The sequence below is a fragment of the Scleropages formosus genome, chromosome 12 (assembly GCF_900964775.1).
Source record: "Scleropages formosus chromosome 12, fSclFor1.1, whole genome shotgun sequence".
Classification (NCBI taxonomy): domain Eukaryota; kingdom Metazoa; phylum Chordata; class Actinopteri; order Osteoglossiformes; family Osteoglossidae; genus Scleropages; species Scleropages formosus.
In genome coordinates this window covers 9,663,089-9,686,076 of record NC_041817.1, presented here as the reverse complement: position 1 = coordinate 9,686,076, position 22,988 = coordinate 9,663,089, and the positions used below count along the sequence as shown (strand labels likewise).

General features: G+C 42.8%; 1 protein-coding gene across 7 annotated transcripts; it reads left to right on the top strand.

Moving 5' to 3' along the window:
• The first annotated feature begins 1,648 nt into the window (after positions 1-1,648).
• piwil2 (piwi-like RNA-mediated gene silencing 2) lies at positions 1,649-18,975 on the top strand. 7 transcript variants are annotated; one of them, XM_029257111.1, is made up of 23 exons: positions 1,649-1,715; positions 4,077-4,653; positions 4,748-4,844; positions 6,392-6,527; positions 7,442-7,672; positions 7,842-7,952; positions 8,185-8,302; positions 8,616-8,743; positions 8,828-8,908; positions 8,991-9,104; positions 9,208-9,396; positions 9,508-9,592; positions 9,794-9,883; positions 10,878-11,018; positions 12,360-12,473; positions 13,175-13,363; positions 13,576-13,677; positions 14,349-14,465; positions 15,304-15,392; positions 15,487-15,592; positions 16,576-16,829; positions 16,931-17,038; positions 18,003-18,975. In XM_029257111.1, the coding sequence occupies exons 2-23, from the start codon at positions 4,084-4,086 to the stop codon at positions 18,157-18,159; spliced, it is 3,327 nt and encodes a 1,108-aa protein (XP_029112944.1). In that variant the 5' UTR covers positions 1,649-1,715; positions 4,077-4,083; the 3' UTR covers positions 18,160-18,975. The 7 variants fall into 7 exon arrangements, with proteins under 7 accessions (XP_029112944.1, XP_029112946.1, XP_029112945.1 ...); XM_029257113.1 differs by having other exon boundaries at positions 1,665-1,750; positions 14,385-14,465; XM_029257112.1 differs by having other exon boundaries at positions 1,665-1,750; positions 16,597-16,829.
• Positions 18,976-22,988: the final 4,013 nt, after the last annotated feature.

Genomic DNA, 22,988 nt, shown 5'->3' with positions numbered 1-22,988 from the left:
GTTCGCATGTGTTCTAGTGCCCAGACCAGTGCAGTGTCCACATGGGTTCCAGTGCCCAGACCAGTGCAGTGTCCACATGAGTTCCAGTGCCCAGACCAGTGCTGTGTCCACATGTGTTACAGTGTCCACATGGGTTCCAGTGCCCGGACCAGTGCAGTGTCCACATGTGTTCCAGTGCCCAGATCAGTGCAGTGTCCACATGTGTTCCAGTGCCCGGACCAGTGCAGTGTCCACATGGGTCCCAGTGCCCAGACCAGTGCTGTGTCCACATGTGTTACAGTGTCCACATGTGTTCCAGTGCCCAGACCAGTGCAGTTTCCACATGGGTTCCAGTGCCCAGACCAGTGCAGTGTCCACATGTGTTACAGTGTCCACATGTGTTCCAGTGCCCAGACCAGTGCAGTTTCCACATGTGTTCCAGTGCCCAGACCAGTGCAGTGTCCACATGGGTCCCAGTGCCCAGACCAGTGCATTGATATGGAGGGGGTCACCTCCTGTTGTAGTACCCTTGAGCAAGACAGCCAACTTAACCTGTAGGTAAATAGTAAAAATTGCTCTTCTGTATAAATACAGTATATCAAGAGCTGTGAGTGGCTTTACACTGAAAGCAGCTTTGAAGAAAAGTGACTTGTACATAAATAAATAGCATTCATAATGAGGGTACTTAGCCTCGGTGTTCTGGTGGTATAGCAAGTAGTGCTGCTGTCTCACAGCACCTGGGTGGTGTGAGAGAATATGGGTTTGATCCCTGCTCAGTCTGTGTGAAGTCTGCATATTCTCCCTGTGTCTGTGTTGGTGTGCTCTGGTTTCCTCCCACAGTATGAAGACTTGCTGTTTGGCTTCCCCCATAGTGTGTGAGTGACAGTGAGTAGCTAAACATTTTAAGTTGATACTGAGAAAAGTGTCACCTAAATATATAAAAATGTACCTATATCCACAGGGGTGGACAATGGAAAAAGGGAACAATAGTTTAATATCAAGGGCCTATTAAAAGAGTAGGGCCACCCTTTGCCTTTAATGCTTCTTGGAATGCTGTCACACAAGTGCTGAAGTGTGCGTTTAGGATTCCACACTGTTCTTCAACGAGAAAGGCCTCCAGTTCTTTGAGGGATGAACAAAGCGGAAACGTACTTTGCACTCCGAGCTCCACAACTTCCCACGAAGGTTCAGTGAGGTTGAGATCAACCTGGGCTATAGCAACATCAACTGTGTTCTTGTGACTGATGCATATGCAGTCGACATAGACTTTTGTATCTATTGATTTTCTATCTGTTGCTTTGAAAATTGACATGTTGAAGTGCTCGTTGTCAGACTTCTTTTTCCATGTGGTGTTTCCGTTATTTTGTTCACCCCTGCATGTGTGTCTCTTCTGTCGGCGCAAACACAACCCCGCCCAACTTTACATTTATTTTCTCTTTTTTTAATCTCTAGTTTAGTCTTACAGCTCTCAAGATACCAAAGGCACTTATGTTAGCGGTCGATTTCGGCAGCAATTCCGATTTAAAAGCATAGGATTACATGTTTTTTTAATGCGTGGTTTTGAATTTTGGACCTTCTGCTTCGTTAACAAATTGTGTGTGCGCGTGCGTGTGCGCGTGCGTGTGCGCGTGCGCGTGCGTGTGCGCGTGCGTGCGCATGAGCGCCACCGCTCCGCTGAACGGACACTGAGGGCTGCGCGCGCTGTGCACGTGCCCTCCCCCCTCGAACGGAGAAGCGTAAGACTCCTTCCTCAGCCGGTGGAAAGTATAAAGTAAATAAGTGTGCGTGCAATTTTTTTTTTTTTACTGCTTAATTTCTATCATTAAAGGGTATGTCTGGATGGCTCGTTCGTGCACAGCAGAATATGAAGTTGTTTTATAGCACTGGGGCTTTCCGCATGCAGTGAACGGTTATAATTTATAAAAATGACTCGGCTGTTCTTAATTTTCCATCTCCACCAGGCTATCCTTGCTGGAGCAAGGTACTGTCCCCAAATTGCTCCAGTAGAATTGCCCAGCTGTGTATGAGTAAATAACTGTAAGTATCTTAACAATGTAAGTCGCTTTGGAGAAAAACGTCCGTAGACGGTAGATACTAACTAAAAATATAATTGAGAAAAGTCCGGTGGCCCAAATGCGATGCACGCAGAGCACCCATGATGTGACCATAAGTGGAAATAACATGATTATATACGCATTTTTAACATTATATATACGCTTTATACGCATTCTGGTCAATATTTTCCCTTTCGTATTTTGTTCTTTATTTTGAAAGCATTAGCCAAGCAAGGTATCAACTCCTACCAAAATTTTTCAAGTGCCAGGTCAGGTGTTTCCGGGATGCACAGGCAGTCCCCGGTTACGAACGTGCGACTTACGTACAGCCCGTAGTTACGAACCACGCCCCATAAAGCCTATTACAGTATTATATAATATAATTAATTATATTAAAAATTTGAGTTACATACAATGGTTCGTAATAAGAAACGGGGCCTACTTTGCGACACATCAAAACATTGCACGTCTGCAGTGGCGTGTGGGCCCATAGGACAAAGAATTGATTATTTTCAGTCTGACCACTTTGCTGTTAACAGTGTCTCGTGTGTTACTGTATTTGGCTTTAATTTTTTTGTTTTTACCCTCGTAAACATGGCACCAACGCGTAAATGTGACGCAAGTGGTGGTGATGCATCAAAAAAAGGAAAACGATCACAACTGAAACTAAAGTCGAAATAAAAAAGCGATCGGAAAAAGGTGACATGCCAGCGAATGTTGGAAAACGTTAGGCTACAGAGTCGGTCAACGATCGGGACAATTTTAAAGGACAAAGCGAAAATAATGGAGCATGTAAAAGGATCTGTCCCAATGAAATTTACAGTTATCACTAAGCAACACGGTGGTTTAATTATTGAAATGGAAAGGCTATTGATAATTTGGTTAGAGGATCAAAATCAACATAATATGCCTATTAGCCTTGTTTAGTGCAAGAAAAGGCTCAAAGCCTTTTCAGTAATTTAAAAGCTGCATGTAAAGCAAGTGAAGGTACATGTGAGGAAGAAATTGTGGCGAGTAGGGGTTGGTTCAATCGTTTTAAAGTGAGAGCAAATTTATACATAATTAAATTGTAAGGTGAAGTAGCGAGTGCTGATGTAAGTGCTGCGAATGAGTTTCCGAACCATTTTCCAGAAATGTTGGCCAAAATTAAACTGTTCCGACTTACGTACAAATTCGACTTAAAGACAGACTTAGGAACTGAACTCATTCGTTATCCGGGGACTACCTGTACTGTTAACTATACTGTTAAAGGGCAGAGAGTTGGAGACGAAAATGGCGGGTTTTTTGTTGCTGCCTCGAATGCAGTCTCCATGGGCTCTGTTTCAGGTTCGATTGTTGACTGTTCATCCCAGAAACATGCGTGACGTTTATCATCTTATTGATCAAGAACTGGAGAGACAGAGTGTAAAGATGCGAGTTCAATGAATCCGGTGTCCTGCGTGTGAAAACCCAAGTCGCATTTACACCTTTTGGGCTTCGCGGGCCCATAAAAAAAATAAGGGATGCTCAATGTTCAGAGTAGTTCTACAACGTCACCAGTTAGTTCCACTACATGCTCTTACAAGAAACAATCTGAGGCCCTGCCATACTGCAAAAATTGTTCAGGAATGGCTTGAGGAACATGACAAAGAGGTCAAGTTGTTGACTTGGCCTCCAAATTCCCCAGATCTCAGTCCAATCGAGCGTTTGTGGAATGTGCTGGAAAAACAAGTCCGATCCATTGAGGCCCCACCTCACAACTTATGTAAAGGATCTGCTGCTAACATGATGGTTCCAGATACCACATGACACCTTCAGAGGTCTTGTGGAGTCCATGCCTCAATGGGTCTGAGCTGTTTTGGTGGAACAAGGGGAACCTACACAATATTAGGCGGGTGGTTTTAATGTTGTGGCTGATGGGTGTATGTGTGGATGAAATGTAAAATCTTTAAAAGTTGCCTTGGTGCGTAGTGCCATATATGTTCCTAATGTGGCGTAAGAACTGGAGGTGTAAAAATGCCTGTTATGTGGTTCTTATTTTCTTTTTCCCCTCACAAATAATAGGAAGCCTATGGACCCAAATAAGCCACGATTGCCATGGACCCCAGGTGCGGCCCGCATGCCCTGGTGGCAGCAGCCGGGACGGGGCCGTGGCGTCTTACCTGAGGAAGCAGCGTTCGCACGTGGCTGCAGACTGCCCTTTACACAGGAACTCGCTAGCAAACTGGCAGCAGATGTGCAAGTGACCAGGGACCTGTCAGCCATGCAGTACAGCAGGGAGTCCCCATACCCTGTAGGCAGGGGGTCTGCTGTGCTTGCCAGAGGTGTGACCTTACCCTCAGAGAAAAGACCTGGCCTTACCCGTGGGCTTTCTCTGTCTGTTGAAGAGCCCTGTTCTGGGGTTACTGGGGAGCCGACCACCCCCATGGAGAAGATCAGATTTGGTCATAAGCAAATGCTGCCCCTTCCTGTTTTAAAGCCAAGTACTGGGGTTGCTAGAGGGGTGGCCTTTCAGAGTCTTGAGACTGGCTTTGCACCCAGAGGAGAGCCCATCCCACCATCGCCTGAGGTGTCCATTATATCAAAAGATATCCATGTGCCAGAGGAGCAGGAGCAAGTGGCACCACACACTGTCCTGCAGGTATGCATAGTTCATGTATGGGCTGCCCTGCTGTCCTCTCCAAGAGGTTTCTGTACAGATGACCAGTTTCTTTGGTATTAATGTTGTGTGGCAGGCGGATGTGTCCTCCCTCACTCCATCGCTGGTGTCTATGTTTCGTGGGATAGGAATTGAGCCTGCAAAGACCTGTTGGGGTCGTGGATTACGGTCAGGTGAGCAGCACTTCTGCCTGTTGATTCAGCCCATAACTTTGAATTATTAAAATGTATGCTTTTCCCAAACTGTAAGTCCACTATTTTAGATGAGTGTATTGCCGGAATTCCACCTAAAATTTGCTTACTAAATTTCCAGCCTAAATGGACAGAAATGGGCAGAAAATTGTTGTTAATGCAGTATAATTTGTATCTAATGTCTGAATACCAACTTCACCTTGTGTGTTTATATCCGAATGCTTGGTGTCGACAGATAGTTTTGTCTTCCTGTATTTTTGACGTAGTCTTGTGGAAGAATAACATTCTTTTTCAAGTCTTTAACAAAGGAAATAACTAACACTCATTTACTGTTTACCAAGTCCTGACAGTAGATAAATCCAATTTCATGTCAAGAGTAGAACAGAAGGTTTTGCTTTGTCTCTATTTACCTTGGCTAAAACTTTTGATTTTACATGAGCTTCATTTGATCGTGACATTGACTTTATTTACTCTAGTGTAAGGGTATTTATGTTATCATAGATGTTTATGTGATTGGGGCGCACGTGGCCACAGCAGCATGAAGCTTTGGGCAGAAGGTTCGGGGGGGAGGGGGCTGTGGTCCTTCACCGTTACCCCACATCAGTTACCATTTCTGTAAATAGCATGAATCAAAGCACAAGTGACACACCTTGAGTCCATCCTCAATCCTGTCCCTGAAAGAAGCTTGTGCCTCACAATGAATAAATAATTGTTTACAGTTTATTTTTATGAGGACTCAAAGGACATGGATGTGAATATCACCTCCTTTGATCAAGGTACTGATACTGAATTGCTCTACTAAAAATTCCTTAGCTGTTTTAGTGGATAAATAGTTTATCATTATAAGTCACTTTGGAGAAAAGCATGACCTAAATGATGGTGATAATCAGTATGGTGTTTATGATGTTAGATTGACAATCAATGGTTGTGAATGGTTGAGATTGTCAGTGACAGGATGTGGTCTTGTGTTAAGTTTCTGTACATAGTTTTTTTTTTTTTTTTTTTTCCTCAATTTTCTTAATTTTCCTTTACTGTCCCACATTTACTGTGTTTCTCCTGTGGTGTTAAATGGCTGCTTTGAAGTAATAGCTAGGAACTAGAGCTATATTGGTGGCAAATCACCTGTATGAGGTTGAGTCCCTGTGTGGGGGTTGTACTGCCTGTCTTATATATTTATGGAAGTAAAATGATGACATAATAGACGGACACTGTGCTAAATTTATAAGCTTATTTTATGGGGGGGATCAATATTTCCACAAGTTAGTTCTTTTTTTCCTTTCACTGTATTTGACCCATTTTATGTAAGGGGTTAGTAGTTAGAACCAAGTTCTGTTAATTGGGTGCATGCGATTGCAAGTGATGGTGATAGTGTATCTCATAATAGAGAGAGAAACAGTTTGCTTTATAACCTTGGCATTCGAATGTAGGAGTCTGTAAATTAAAGGAATTTATTCATTTAATATCAATATATAATTTGCTTGGTCTTTTCTCAACTGCAGTAATGTTTTCCCATTGTATGTTCTGTGCAGGACTGGGGGCTATGGGAGACCAGGGTCTAGAGCCCAAACCAGAGCGCACAGCCACTCTTCCTGAATTTATCCCTACTGGAGGAGCTATGGGCCCTGGTCAAAAGCAGTGTCCAGAGGAGGTGATAGGTCACAGCAGGTATGGGGACAGAGACACTATACACACCACATTCAGGCAGAGATGGGAACTTGCTAGCTTTTGACGTTTTGTATGCAATCCTGGGAATTTTTGGAACTGATCTTTCTTCCAGACAATTTTTGGTTCTTTAGAGATGCGGTAGTGAGGCACAGTAATGGGGCATGTGACAGCTGCTAGCATAGTGTTTAGAGCTGCTGCCTTCGGACCCAAAGGTTGCAGGTTTGAATCTCACCTTGGGCTGTAGTGCCCTTGCGCAAGGTACTTATCCTGAATTACTCCAGTAAATTTACCCAGCTGTATAAATGGGTTAATAATTGTATGTGGCTTAAGATTGTAAGTTGCCTTGGAGAAAAGCATCAGCTAAATTAATAAATTCAATGTAAATTAAGTTTTGCCAGAATTTTACCATGTTATCCATCAACAATGTGTTGATACGGTTGCAAAGGACGTACACCCATGCTGATGTTAATGCACCTGTGTGCCTGTACATCACTGGTTCGCTTTTTAATACAGCCTGAAACTTTATCTACTTGTAACCAAAACATGAAACATCCAAGGTCTTTTAGTCTCCTATCCTTGCTTGTGGGGATTACCAGGTTCCAGAAGTGCTTCCTTTCTGCAACTTTGTGCAATGTGGAAAATGGAAAAGAACAGAAGAATATATTGGAGTTACAGTAACACGTAATGTAATGATGGATATGTGATTTACTAAAGAGTGAATTGTAATTGTCAAGGAAAAATGTTGGGAATGAAAACATCCTAGTGTTGTAACTGCTTGCTGATGTTTACTTCACTTGTGAACCTTTAACCCCATGGGAGTTCTGCACGTACTGCCTTTTGAAGATTGCTGTGTTTGAGGTATTGCTTGAATTATTGTTGTTGAGGAGAGTGTGGGCCTTGATAAGTGCTTGCAGTTTGCCAGGACGCAGGCCATGGCCTCAGATGGGTGGAGTTGGCCAGGCAGTGCCATCCTGGGGACGAGGCCTCCCTGCCTCCCCTGTAGTTTTGCAAACTGCAGCTCAGTCTCTGTTGACACCCTCTGTGGCCCTCATGCACCGAGCCAGTCTGTCCCTACCTAAAGAGCTATCGGAGAGCCCTATGAAGCCAGAAGTTTCCAAGGAAGAGGTGAAGACGGAACCCCCAAGGTGAGAGTCTCAGAGCCTTGTGTTCTCAGAGACAGCCTGAAAGCCAAACTGTGCTTGTCCATGTGCTGGTGAAGTTTTCCTTCTTGTCATGACAGCATTCCTGTTCAGTGAAATGGACTAAACTTGATGTAAATGTTTGTGTTCTCCATCTCATCACCCCTCATTGCAGTGAACCATTGCAGAAGAAAGGCACAAAAGGAAGCCCTCTTTTGGTTGCCTCTAACTACATCCCCATCCGTTGCACTAATGATGCTGTGTACCAGTACTCCGTGACTTTCACGTGAGCACTTCTCTTTGTCGTGTGTTTGTGGAGTTACATGTCTGTTGATTTGTGGTCAGCTTGAAATTTGCTTCAACATAATTTTATGGCATTTAATTTCCCGCAAACTTAAAGTTTGAGTTTTTTTTTCCAATGAGGAAGTAGTGAGCTTTGTACTGGTCAGCACCTTTACTGGTCTCTGTATGTGGTCCTCTTGTTTGTAGGGAGTTAATGTGTAGTTATTGTATTCCAGTCCCAATGTGGATTCCATGAGCATACGGTTTGGCATGATGAAAGAGCATCGCGCTACTACGGGGGAGGTTGTAGCTTTTGATGGCTCCATTCTGTATCTCCCCATCAGACTGGACAAGGTATATGCTCAAGTGATATATGAACTCTTGGAGCTTACGGTGTCATAAATTAGAGCTCACAACAAATCTTTATTTTTGCCTGACGACCTGGGCAAGAAACAGACAGGTTGTGAGGATGAATAATATCGTTGCATGGTGAAGCGCACTGACTTCACAACATCAACAGTGATGACAGCTAAGATGTGAAATTTTGCTGAAAATAAAAGTGCAGCCCTCTGGTTTTTAGAACATCCCATGTGCGATATTAATCGTAAGTCACGGTGTTGTGAACGCTTAACTGCTTGTGCACCTACTGCTGTTCATGTCCCCACAGGAGGAAATCCACTTGAAATGTGAGAGGCAGACAGACAAGCAGGAGATTGACATAAAGATCCAGATGACTAAGATTCTCTCGCCAACCTCTGATCTATGCATCCCCTTTTATAACGTTGTCATGAGACGGTAGTGTTTTAACAATGTCATATTTGAATGTATAACAAGCAATTAAAGTTTATTTACCATTTCTTTGTTTTTTTTTTTGTTAAGGGTAATGAAAATCCTGGAATTGAAACTGGTGGGTTATAATCATTATGATCCCAGAAGTGCAGTCATTCTGGCAAAACACAGGTGAGAGTTTAAAGATGTGCAGAAAAATGAAATTATCAGGGTAAGTCAGGTAAACATTAGGCAAGATGTTCTGTCACTGTAGGCTCCAGGTGTGGCCAGGGTATTCGACCTGCATCAAGCGCAGTGATGGAGGACTTTATCTGTTTGTGGATGTGTCTCACAAGGTGATACGAAATGACTCGGTGCTGGACGTCATGTAAGTTCACTCGGAATTGCAAATCCTGTAAGCTTGCTCGAGGTGGCTTTAGCTGATTGATGGATGTTTATTACCCCCTGCCCCCCTGTCTTTGAAAATGTAGGAATGCAATCTACCAGCAGAGCAAGGAGAGTTTCCAGGATGAATGTGTTAAGGAGCTGGAAGGAAGCATTGTAATGACTCGCTACAATAATCGAACATATCGCATTGATGGCATTGATTGGACTAAGTCCCCAAAGGACACTTTCACCTTACTGGATGGGACACAGACAACTTTCATCGACTACTACAGGTGCATGGCATGAAAAATTTTAGAGATCTGACAATGAGTAGAGAATAAATATATTTAGTCTTTATATTGTATTGATTGATTGTATTTTGACTGGGGCTATTTGGCCTTTAGTAAGAATTATGGAATTACCATAAAAGAGCTGGATCAGCCGCTGTTGGTGCATCACCCAAAGGAGAGGTCCAAGCCAAGAGGAAAGGTAAAAAAAAAACTGAATGTTTATGTGTGTGTCTATTGAAAAATGTATCCAGCGTGCATTGTTGATTGGGACCCTTAACTGCCACATCCCAGACAGTAAAATGGCACAACTCTGATTCATAATGGCTTCTTGGATAACATGACACCGTGTGAGATGTTGCAATATGTGATACGGTGGAACCTGTTGTTGCTCTATAAACAGCTTATAACAGGACAAATCCTCATCCTCCCGGAGCTCTCCTTCATGACGGGAATTCCAGAAAAGATGAGGAAGGACATACGAGCTATGAAGGCAAGTATGAATTGACAAAATCGGCTCAATAATTGTAAATGTTTGACTGAGAAAACACTAATCAGTCAGGTACCAGGTACATTCAACACCAACTGTAGGCAAAGATTGAAATGATGGTCCATTGTTGTACAATATTGGAGGCATGAAGCACAAGAAAAATATGGTAGCAAATGTATTTATTTTTGATTAACTACATTCTGTATTTTTCGTTCTCTGCTATATACTTATTGCTGTGTTTACATTTAGCAGACGCTTTTCTCCAAAACGACTTGCAGTGAACTCTATGTAGTGTTATCAGCCCACACACCTTATTCACCGCGGTGACTTACACTGCTAGATACGCTACTTACACTGGGTCACTCATCCATACATCAGTGGAACACACTCCCTCTGTCACTCACACACTATGGGTGACCCTCAACAGCATATCTTTGGACTGTGGGAGGAAACTAGAGCACCTGGAGAAAGCCCACGTAGACAAGAGAGAACACACAAACTCCACACAGACTGAGCGGGGATCGAACCCACATCCTCTTGCACCACCCCGTTGCTATGAGACAGCAGCGCTACTTGCTGTGCCACCCTGTGTGATTACAAATAATAATGTGAAAGTTATTTTACTGGTTTAATATGATCAGGTACTGTGTTTGGGTAAATTTTATAGATCTGTGCAGTAATAAAGTTGAAGATAATGGAGGCAACAAATGTTTTCCCATTGCTGTAGAAAGCATACTGTAGCAGTACATATATTTTACAGTAAACTGTTCTCTTAAATACCTTTTAGAACGAGACTTTTTTTTTTTACTGCATTGTTTCATACTGTGTAAATGTGTGTGCAAGTGAAAAGGTAATTGTGCAGCTTCACATTCAATATCCAAACATGAAATTAAACCCTTCACTTAACTGTTTAAATGGATACTTAAATCATTTGCAAAGGTTATGTATATATTTTGCTTGTGTCCAGTTTTTGTGTTTTTTGTGCCTCCACTTTAAGGAGTTGACCATGCATATCAACATGAGTGGGGAGCAGCACCTTCAATCTGTCAAGAAACTTCTCCAGAACATCAACTCCAACCAGGAGGCACTGAGAGAGCTTGCCCGCTGGGGCCTGGTTATCAGCAGCAATACTCTGACGGTATGTTTACCTGCTTCCTTCAATCCCCAAGACAGCCTCTGTGCTTTCTGAAGCTTTGCCCATTGTTTTATATACTGCTGTGAAAAAGTATTTGCCGTCTACTTTTCTTTTGCATCTTTTCAACCTTGAGCTTGATCAGATCTTTTTGTCAGTTCTAGTAATATCAGTGGTGATACAAGAGAAGAAAATGACACCAGTATGTGTGTATGTATATAATATATATGTGTATGGTGTGGTTCACTCCTGTTAATCTGGACAGGGATGCTCAGCCGTTTCTAAGACTCTAAACCACAGCTGAATCATGGTCAGAGTCATACACATCAGATGGAGTAAGTTTAGAACGGGGTAGAATCTACAGTATGGAGGAGTGGCTGTCTTGGCAGAGTCTCTCCATGAGCAAGATGTAAAATCAATAATATGTTTAAAAAGAACCCCAGAACAACATCCAGGGAACTGCAGTTCTTTTTCAGCTCAATTCAGTGTCGTTGTGACTCCACAATTCGATACACTGCAAAATCCTTATCTGCAGTTTTCCGAAAAGCACCATTTGAAGTAAAGATTCTTGGATGACATGGCCCGTGTTAGATATGGCGAAAACCAGACACGACATTTAAGAGTAACAAGCTTCTACCAACAGTCAAGCATGGTGGTGGCTATGTAATAGTCTGGGGCTGTTTTGCTCTCATGGTTCCTAGGCTTCTTAGTACTTGTGAAGAAATCATGAGTTCCTTTGTATCAGTAAATTTCAAAGACAAATGTCAAGCCATCGGTCTGAGTTGAAGCTGAAATGCAGCAAGGTATTCATCCCAAATATACTTGTGATTCAACAACAAAATGGATGGGGAATAAACTAAATTGAAGATAATAGAGTGACTTAGTCAAAGTTCTGACCTGAATCTGAGATTCTGTGGCAAGACCTGAAAAGAGCTGCTTCTGCTGTAAATACCTGCAAATGTTGCTGAGCTAATGAAGTTCTGCATGGAGGAATGGGCCAGAATTTCTTCACAGCGATGTGAAATCCTGGTCACCAGCTACAGTAAGCCTGTTGCAGTTGTTGCAGCTAAAGGTGGGACAATCAGTAATTGCCCCTGCAGTCTGTAAATTTTATTCTTATGTTTCCACATTTTATGTTTTACTCCAAGGATCTTGCATTAACAGTACTGGCATCACTTTCTAGTTCAGGCTCCATTCCTATACTACTAGAACTGTCAAAAGGGTCTGGTCATTATTAATGCTGTAGATACAGGGAAAATTAGCAAGTACTTTTTCACAGCTTTCTAAAAGTCATTGCAGGGAACTGTAATGCACATTGTGGGTTTCTGTGTTTTCTGTTCCTGGCAGTGTGAAGCAAGAATTCTGCCCACAGAGACTGTTTACCTGCAGACAGCCTCCTTCACATCCCCTCCAGACCTCATCTGGTCCAGGGAAGTGGTCAGGGACATCTCCATAAGCTGCGTGAGTTGGGATTCTCTGCAGGCACCCGTGTGCTGTTTTATTAGTTGCATACCACACACGACCACTCTTAAAATGGTTTGGTAATCGAGATAGAATGGCCTCCAGGCATGTCCCACTTGGAGACCTCAGGACAGACCAGGATATAGGTGTAAGAGTCCTCACCTTCCAGTCAAAGGCTCAAGGTTCAAATCCCTGAGCAAGGTAAATGGGTAAAGCATTGGATGCAACTTAGTATATAAAACAACCTGCTTTAGAAAAAAGCAATAGCTAACTAAATAAAGAATAATAATTGTATGGGTTGGGTACACTTGAGGATCCCCAGGAGGAGTTGGAGAGTTGCTGTAGGAAGGTAAGTATGGTCCATGACCCTCCAAGACTTCAGTCTTTTTGGAGAAAAAGCATCTGCTAAATAAATAAATGTTTAACGTATGAAGCAGTTCCCTCTGTATCAGTGCTATATTGCTGTGATGAGTTGAGCTTGATTAATTGATTGAATGAAACTTATATGCAGAAATTCAAAAAGGCAGGAGTGGACACCCACTATGAACTGCATTTTAGACCCCTGTTTTCTTAAGATTTCAGTAACTTATATTATTGAATGTGATATCGTAGACTAACCTGAAAATTACTAGCTCCTTAAATCCTGCACTGCAGTCTTGTACAGAGAAACCAGCCTCCCTGGTTCTTTATTGATCTCCCAGATGTCCCTGAAATGCTGGTGCCTCTTCTTCCCACGGCGGTGCGTGGAGCTGGCTGATGAACTGGTGACAACCTTAATGAAGGTGGCTGGGCCCATGGGCTTCCAACTAGACCGGCCAATCCTCGTAGAGCTGAGAAGTGACAGCACCGAAAACTATGTCAGGAGCATCAATTCCCAGCTGACCAGCGAGGTGAGCTTCCTCCACAGTGCATCTTCCCCTCCTCGGGATATGTGCTACCGATTGTGGAATTTATCTGACACAGTATTGCTGTGTTTTCCTTAGATCACATTGAAAGATCCCGTGAAGATCCCATCTTTGAATACCACATGCTATTGTTGATCGGTGCACTTGCTGGTCTTTCTAACTGCCACCTTCGTATTTTTATTCCTGACTCTGCTTAGCCCAATATGCAGCTGGTGCTGTGCATCGTGACAGGCAATAGGGACGATCTCTACGGGGCCATCAAAAAGCTTTGTTGCATCCAGAACCCTGTCCCTTCGCAAGTGGGTGAATGTGTCTTGGGCTGTCTTGTTTGTACTGTGCTGGACTTTCATTCATTGCAGTAAAATGAGAATGGAGTTGGAATACATGCATGACTGATAGCAGTGTGTGTATTAGTGTGACTTTGCACCACCATGCTTTGATTGATTAGATATGTTGCTTTTTCTCAGTGCTGCATCACATTTCACTTGAACCTCCTTCAAAGCAGACTTTTAGAAAGCTATTTATCCATTTTCACACCTCAGGTGTTTTTAAACTGTTTTAAAGTGTTGTTTCTTCATGCTGAGGAAAGTTGTGTACTTTTGCTATAGGACTGAATCAGATATGACGGTTCTGGTGCTCTGCTATTAAATATTCTAGAACTGAGCAACAGATCAAAAGTCCTTTTTTTTGTTGGGGGGGTGTTTTTCTCAGGGGGTTATCTTTGTTACAGTTCCATATTCTGAAGCCTGTTCTCAAACCTATGTATAATGTATAGTCTCCTTTTATCTATAAAGGTCCAGTAAAAGACTGATTCTTTCTGATAGCTATGTATATCTTGCCATTCCACGTTCAAGGCAAATTGTTTATTGGAATGACTTATTCTGATTTATCAAACTCCGCTGATTAATTTGTTGTTCAGACAGGAGAAACCATTAAATGCGTTTGTGTTCCTACTTGTCACCTCAAACAGGTTATAAATGCTTATACCATCTCCCACCCTCAAAAGCTAAGGAGCATCACTCAAAAAATCCTGCTGCAGATAAACTGTAAACTGGGAGGAGAACTGTGGGCTGTGAACATCCCTTTGGTAAGTACATTTACATTTATTCATTTAGCAGATGCTTTTGTCCAAAGCGATGTATATCTCAGCAAAAGTACAATTTATGTATTACATAAAGAGAAGGAGACATAGCTGCAGACATGAGTCTCAAGCAAACCTAGTTTGTTACCTACCACTTGCTGCACCGAGGTTTATCGTTCAAGTAAGTAGTGTGTAGAATTTGAAATTGCAGAAAGCTCTGACTCCTGATGACTGTATTGTAGTCTCACCCATGAGTAAATTAGGAGGAACCAGAGATTCCATGGTTGTGTTCTAAATATGGAAATGGGAATGATTGTGGGATTTAAATTAATTACTTGTGAGTAAAGGAAAAGCATTTTTAGATGACGGCTTATGAACTTCAGTAGTAACGTAGAAGTCAACATTCTGAAAGAAGTTTACTTAATCATTTCCTGCCGGAGTCGGGCAACCAAGTGGATTGTGTTTTGAATCTTTGGAAGAATGTAAAACGCACTCCATCCTAAGTGAATGAAAACAATGGAAAAAGGCCATGTTTAACATCGGTCCCCAATGTGTCAAGAGCACTTTGTGTTCAGTCTCAACCCTACATTGCCTTGTTACTATGCTAGGTGGATGGCTCTTCAGTTTCTTTTACAATGAAGACTTAATGAAAACTAAGGCTTCTGTTTCAAATTTGAAGTTAAAAAGAAATCTCTTATGGTTGCATCATTTTATATTTGGTTTGACAGCAAGCATTTGATACAAGTAGTGTTTGCACAAACTGTAAATCTCAGTTGGAATTTGTACTTTTACTAATGTAAAAATCTGTATTTAATTTTTACTTTCTTTGGTCCATGATTGGTAGAAACACTTAATGGTGATTGGAGTTGATGTTCATCACGACCCCAGTAAGAAAAACAGGTCTGTGATGGGATTTGTTGCTAGCCTCAACAGGTAAAACATTGCTAATTCTTACGAAAGTGTGATTTTAATAGAACGATTTTTGGGGGAAAAAAAGCAACACCTGCAGCCTTTTTTCCTTCCACAGTGCAATGACACAGTGGTATTCACGAGTGGTGTTCCAGATGCCAAATGAAGAAATGATAAGTGGATTTAGGGTTTGTCTGATTGCAGCTCTGCAAAAGTATTACGAGGTGAGATTGAATTCCAAGAATTTTATTGCATTATATTCTTACTGGTTATAAAATCTTGTACAGGACCAAATGTCAAAGTCACAGGTTGATCAGGACTGGATGGTTGAATTTTTATCGGCTGCTGTATGCTCACATGGGTCAACAACCTACCTTAAGGCACTAAAAAAAAAATTGCAAGTCCAAAAGTACAGGTAGTCCTCTACTTACATTTTACTAATTTAGGTGTTGTTTTTCTCCAAAGTGACTTACGGTGTTAAGCTGCCTACAATTATTTACCCGTTTATACAGCTGGATAATTTTACTGGAGCCATTTAGGTTAAATACCTTCCTTAAGGGTACTACAGTCAGAGGTGGGACCTTTAGATCCAAAGGCAGCAGCTCTAACCACAATGCTACCAGCTGGCCCCTTGCAGCATATGCAAATTACTACAATCTGGCTTTACAAGTCGTCCTATCAACCTTATATTTGAGTCCTGATAACATTTGCTGGCCGTACTGTGACAAGATGCCCATATTTCTGTTGACTGTTTTTCTATCGGTTATTGTGTTTTTATTTACAAAAGCATTATTTACAGAACATTTCCTTTGTGATTGAGTTACATTGTAGCTTTCGTCTGTTAATTGTTTATATATCTTATGGTTTATATAATACGGTATTTGCGACTTATGAGGAGGTCGTCGAAACGGAACTGTTGTAAGTCACGAATCTTGTATTATGTAAAGGATATATACTATGTACAACATGCATGAATGCATGCATGAGCTCAGACGTTGACTACTTGTCTAACACTGCAACTTGGCTCGACTAAAGGTGTTGGTTAAATAGTATTAAAAAACAAGAAGGTAATATTTGGGGGGAGGCTTTGAGAGAAGTTGAACATTATCTTTTTGAATGTGTTTCTCAAAATGGTACTGGCACAAACTCTCGTATTATGATAGTTTTCAGTGTCCTATGCAACAAGATCCCAAGCTTGTTTCAACAGGTAAACCATCACTTCCCGCAGAAGATTGTGGTATACAGAGACGGAGTTTCTGACAGCCAGCTAAAGATGATTGAGCTGTACGAGATCCCTCAACTGCACGAGTGCTTCCAGACGTTCCCAGACTTTGAACCCAAGCTGACCTTCATGGTGGTCCAAAAGAGAGTTAGCGTCACATTGTACTCATTGGCCAGAGACTCATATGGGACTCTACCCCCCGGCATCCTCTTAGACCACACAGTCACCAGCAGAGAATGGTTGGTCTCCACACTGCTTTTCTCACTTTATGCGCATTCATGTGTGATGCTTTAATAAACATTAATTCTTCTGGATTCTTAATGCATTTTTCCTCCACCAGGCTGGACTTCTACCTGATGTCCCATCACACCCGCCACGGCCGCAGCCTTCCAACACGTTACATCTGTGTGTACAACACCGCCAATTTCACTCCAGATCATTTACAAAGGTGAGCGGAAGTGTTGCACGTGCCTCACTACAGCATGGGTGAAACAGGAAATACAGCTGTGGCACAAACACGCAGGATGCGTTCGGTGGATGAAGATTTGTCTTTTTAGTTACATGTGCGGCAGGTCAGTGAAGGGGAAACTGTGCACAGGTAGAAGTGTTTGTGCAGTTCTGTGCTCTTGGTGCGGAGCGTCGAGACGTCAGCGTCTGGGGTTCTGTTTCCTCAGGCTCTCAGGTCCAGCGTCTGTCTGGATCTCCCGAGTCAGTCTCCGCTACTATTTGGGAAAACGGAGTTAAATAGGGCCAATTATTTCCGACAGATGGGGTAAAATCAGTACTCCTCACCATCCCCCTCTCCCCTAATCTGGGCGTGCCACAACAGCTGTCAGCTTTTTCGGTAGAAAATAAACAGTTGCAGAAAGCAATGTTTTACACAAGAAATATATTGTTGTTGCATCCTGCCTGGTATTAGCATCCTAGTACTTCAAGTTGTCTCTTAGGTGAGGAACTTCCCCAGCGATGGAGAGTGTAACTGAAGGGATTTCCTCTTGATAGCCGAATACTTAAGGGCTGTAACAAACTCAAACAATGCAGTATAATAGACCATATATACATTAGCTGCGAGGGGGGCATGGTGGCGCAGTGGGTTTGACTGGGTCCTGCTCTCCGGTGGGTCTGGGGTTCGAGTCCCGCTTGGGGTGCCTTGCGACAGAGTGACGTCCCATCCTGGATGTGTCCCCTCCTCCAGCCTGACGCCCTGTGTTGCCGGGTTAGGCTCCGGCTCCCTGCAACTCCGCATGGGACAAGCGGTTTCAGGCGATGGGGGTGTGTGTGTGTGTGTGTGTGTGTGTGTGTGTGTGTATACATCAGCTGCTTCTGCTCTGCACAGTTACAGTATCTGCTGTGGTTTGAAATTGGTGGGTCTGTGTTGCGTGGTCTTGTTTACATGTTCTTCCCCCAAACAGATTGACCTTCAAGATGTGCCACATTTACTGGAACTGGCCTGGAACAATTCGTGTGCCCGCACCGTGCAAATACGCACACAAACTAGCATTTCTCTCAGGCCAGTACCTGCACTCAGATCCTGCAGTCCAGCTGAGGGACAAGCTGTTCTTCCTCTGAATTTGTTGACACAAAGAGGGGAGGCAACTGTTAAGTAAAAAACACTCCTACAAATATTTTAGTTGAATTTGAAAGTTACCACAAACGTTTTTAGTTTCCATTGAGTTATGTTTTGTAAGTTACGGTTGTTCTTATGTGGTGCCGATGAGCAAATGTTTTCTTAAATCTAAACTTGCAGTCACATGGTTAGGTTATACAGCAAATAAGCTCTCGGCAAGATGCACACCACCTAATCAGGATCTGGATGTTGTACTATTCAGCAGTGACTACTAGTGAGGTTAGGATCCTTGCTGAAATCTCCTTGGACTCTGATTAAAAAACAGGTCCATAATAATAATAATAATAATAATAATAATAATATTACAGCCTTTCGTATTTGTGTTCTCAGGACTAGTGGATAACTTCTGAATATGGCAAACCATCGTCTGCCCTTATAAACCTTATTGTAGCAATCAGTTGTTCCCCTTCTCAGGATATGTTTTATCAGCAGCTTGTTCAAAATATTCTTTACAAATTCACTGTGTGAAAAAAGGATTAGATTTTTCTGGCTATAATTTTAGCTAGTACACAGCCTGCTCTGACCAGTAATTCCTGTTTGGTGGACATGCTCTATAACAGCAGTCTGTATTTAATTATATTTTGAATACCCGAACTTCACGAAATTTACTTGAAATCTGTCAAACGTAGCGTGAGCTGGTGGGCAGTCCAACCCAGGGCAGGAGGTGCGATCTGAAAGGTGGACAGCTCTTGGACCTGCCCGCACCTTAAGTGAATAATGATCGCTGGCTGCATGCGCTCTAAACCAATGAGGAGGGAAAGGTGGCCTGAAGGTTGTAGTTGCTTCTGTTTTGGATTGTTGATTTTGTTAATTTGGTTTAAAATAAATGTGTTTTTCTTTAAAGTCCTGCTGTGTCTTGTCTTGGTCTTTCCCTATGCATCACAACAAACCACAGTCTGTATAAGTGTTTCGCACCCTATGTCATTTAGCGGTTTTATGCAGTGGTTTCAGTTGAGGTATAACAAACAAATTTTAATGTATAGCACAGCTTATGATGCACCTGGATAGGTCTTCAGTGATGTAGCCTGGAACCCCTGGCTGTTTTGGCTCTTTCAGCATCACGTGCCATCGCCCAATAAAGAAGTGCAGGTTCGTCCCTCTTGCTCAATGTCTTATTTTTGTCAGAAACCTTTCTTCCTTGATTTAGATGCCATGTTCAGTATTCAGTTCAAGTAAATGCATATATCATTAACGGAGTAGCTAACTCACTAATGACAGAATGGTACAGATGAAAACCTGCTACAGAAGTATAGATTTGGCACTGAGGATCGCTAGTGTGCAGTTCTGCTCCCCAGTTCTGTACATGACCCTTCCCAGGCACTCTCAGAAACTATTATGTAATCCAATAGGCTTCATAGTATTTATAGTATACTTTAATAATTTACCTATTTACTCAGTGTGTAATACAGACACCCACAGGTTAGGTGTTATCACTCGGTGTAGATTGTTGTTGACTAGAAGATAAGATAGCGCTTTGTGCTTTCAGCAAAATGTTTATAGGGCATTTTTTATTAACATTTACACTTAACTGAATTGCAAGTTATATATCATCTAGCAGAAGAATAAATAATGCAGAATTCATACTGGAGTCCTGCCTGCATATTAACCCATTGGGAAAGGTCACCAGCCAGCTGTTTTGCCACGTTAAATATACATAATTATAGATATATATTTTCTCTTGCTGTTACACGGCTGAACTTAAAAGAACCTAACATGTCATGTTGTGCAGAAGAACATGCTAAATATGGTAATCTTGAGAGCACAGTAATGTGTCCGTTATTTCTCCTCTGCTGGAACAGGTGACGCAAGTTGCACTTGGAAGATTCAAGATTGGTGCACAAATCTGTGTGCAGTCAGAAGTTGTTTAAAAAAAAAAAAAAAACACTAAAACTGTTTGAGGACCATGAGATGGAGCGGAACGTATGGAACTTGTTCAAAGAGGATTGGAACACCAACATGCCTTGGTGTATGAATGAGCCATTAATGAACATACACAAAAACACCTTTTCATAAACAATACTAACATATTAATATTTAAAATTTTCTACTGTAAACTGAATAAAAGCAAATATTTTGCAGTTTATGTACATAAGGATATAATCGGTTCTAGGCACTGTGGACTGGAACAGGGAGAAAATAATGAGATTTCCATGCTGTGTGGACATAAATCTTTATGACATTCTCTCATCACATTTATTTAACAGACACCTTTCTCCAAAGCAACTTCCAATGAGCTCTATGTAGTGTTATCAGCCCACAGACCTTATTCACCGCAGTGACTTACACTGCTAGATACACTACTTACAACGCGTCACTCATCCATACTTCAGTGGAACACACACTCTCTATCACTCACACACTATGGGTGAACCTGAACAGCACGTCTTTGGACTGTGGGAGGAAACCAGAGCACCCAGAAGAAATCCACACAGACATGGGGAGAACATGCAAACTCCACACAGGCTGAATGGGGATAAAACCCATGTCCTCTCGCACCACCTAGGCCCTGTGAGACAGCAGCACTACTCGCCGCGCCACCCCATTACTTCACACAACACACTTTTTCCCTGCTCTCTTCTGGCCAGAATATAACTCGGCCCCTCCATGTGGATGGGGCACACATGTCACATGTCACAGCTGCTTACACATATTATGTGCGCAGAATGTCAGTTTTTACCTCTCGATAATCAATAAGTGTTTATTTGGACTTCTGCTATAAGAACTTATTCTGGTTCAAGCATGTACACCCTTGCTGAGAAATGTAAGAACTCCTGAACATGCCTACAAGTCAAGTTCAAGTTTATTGTCGTATGTACAAGTACCATGTACGAGTATCATAAAATTCTTCCTGAATGCTTCTCCACAGACTTTGGACAAAGACAGAGACAATAGAAATACTGCACAAACAAAACAATGACAATGACAGTGAGTAGTGCAACAGCAATAGCAATAAATAATGGTAACAGTAGTAACAATAATGTCAGAGAACTCAGAAGGAGAGAATGAGAATGCTTAAAGTGGCACTATAATTTACCAATGTGCTTGGGAGGAGCAGTCCAACTCTAGTTACTAAACGTGGCACATTGGTTAGCGTTGTATACTCTTACAGCAGTGGGGTAAAAGCTGTTCCTGTACCTAGCAGTGCGGGTTAGAATAAACCTGAGCCGCTTTGCAGATGGCAGAGCAGAGAAAAGCGCCCGTGCGGGGTGACTATGATCTTTCACGATGCTCATCGTCTTTCTGAGGCAGCGTGTGGTGTAGGTGTCCTCGACTGCTGGTAGCTGTGTGGTGATGATTCCCTGAGCCATTTTGACCACCCTCTGTAGGGCTTTCTTGTCCTGTATGGAGCAGCTGCCACCCCAGGATGTAATACATCCTTTGAGGATGGACTCCACAGCACACCTGTAGAAAGTGGTGAGGACTGTAGTGGACATCCTGGCTTTCTTCAGACGCCTGAGGAAGCGGAGGCGTCGATGGGCCTTTTTGATGGTCGATGCTGTGTGCTCAGTCCATGTGAGTTTGGCAGTGAGGGTGACCCCGAGGAATTTGAAGCTGTTGACCCTCTCTACAATGTCCCCTCCTATGTAGATGGGTGCCTGAACCGTATCCTGTTTCCTGAAGTCAATCACCAACTCCTTAGTTTTACTGACATTGAGAGACAGCTTGTTGTCCTGGCACCACTCTGCCAGGAGCCTCACTTCCTCTCTGTAGGCCGTCTCATCGTTGTTGGTGATTAAACCTACAATGGTAGTATCGTCAGCAAACTTTATGAAGGTGTTGGACCTGTGCCTGGCACACAGTCATGTGTGAACAAGGAATACAGCACCGAGCTCAGGACGCTTCCCTGTGGAGTGCCAGCGTTGAGGGTCAGTGGGGAGGAGGTATTACTGCCGATCCGCACACGCTGGGGTCTGTCGGTGAGGAAATCCAGGATCCGATTGCACGATGTGGCACTCAGTCCCAGCCCTAGTAGTTTGTGGATCAGCTTGGTTGGGATGACAGTGTTAAATGCCGAGCTATAGTCCACAAATAATAGCCTTGCATAGCAGTTTTTATTATCCAGGTGAGACAGAATGGTGTGAAGTGCATGTGATATTGCGTCTTCGGTGGATCTGTTGTGGCGGAAGGCAAACTGCAGTGGGTCCAAAGTGTCTGGGATGGTGTCCTTAATGTGTCCCAGCACCAGCCTCTCAAAGCATTTCATTGCAATGGGGGTCAGTGCCACTGGGCGATAGTCATTAAGGCAGCTCACTGTGTTTTTCTTAGGAACGGGGATAGTGGTGGTGTTTTTTGAACCAGGTGGGTACAGTTGAGCTTTTTAAGGCGGCGTTAAATATGTCCGTGAAGACAGCAGCCAGTTGTTCACTGCATGTTTTTAAAACTCACCCTGAAATTCCGTCCAGACCAGCAGCTTTGCGGATGTTGACATGGCTAAAGATTTTTCTCATTTGTGCTACAGAGACGGCGAGACTGGCGTTATCATGCAGCGCAGTGGGGATCCGCACCGGGGGGTCTTTGTTCTCAAACTCGAAGCGGCCATAAAACGCTTTCAGTTCGTCAGGGAGAGACGGAGCGGCACCGTCAGTGTCCGCATCTGTGGTTTATAATCTGTTAATGTTTGGATTCCCTGCCACAGCCTACGTGCATCCTGAGTTCAGTTAAACTCTGATTCCACCTTCCTGCTGTATGGAAGTCTATGGAAAGATCAGAGAAATGTCATAATTTGTCAGCAGTCTCTTCACAGTGGTCTTTATTTTGTGAAATAGAGGGT

Excerpts from the sequence above, each read along its gene's own strand:
- piwil2 (XM_029257111.1), top strand. The coding sequence starts at position 4,084 with ATGGACCCAAATAAGCCACGATTGCCATGGACCCCAGGTGCGGCCCGC. Across the intron at positions 6,528-7,441 it reads GAGGTGATAGGTCACAGCAG|TTTGCCAGGACGCAGGCCAT; the intron begins GTATGGGGACAG and ends AAGTGCTTGCAG. Across the intron at positions 13,364-13,575 it reads ATTCCCAGCTGACCAGCGAG|CCCAATATGCAGCTGGTGCT; the intron begins GTGAGCTTCCTC and ends GACTCTGCTTAG.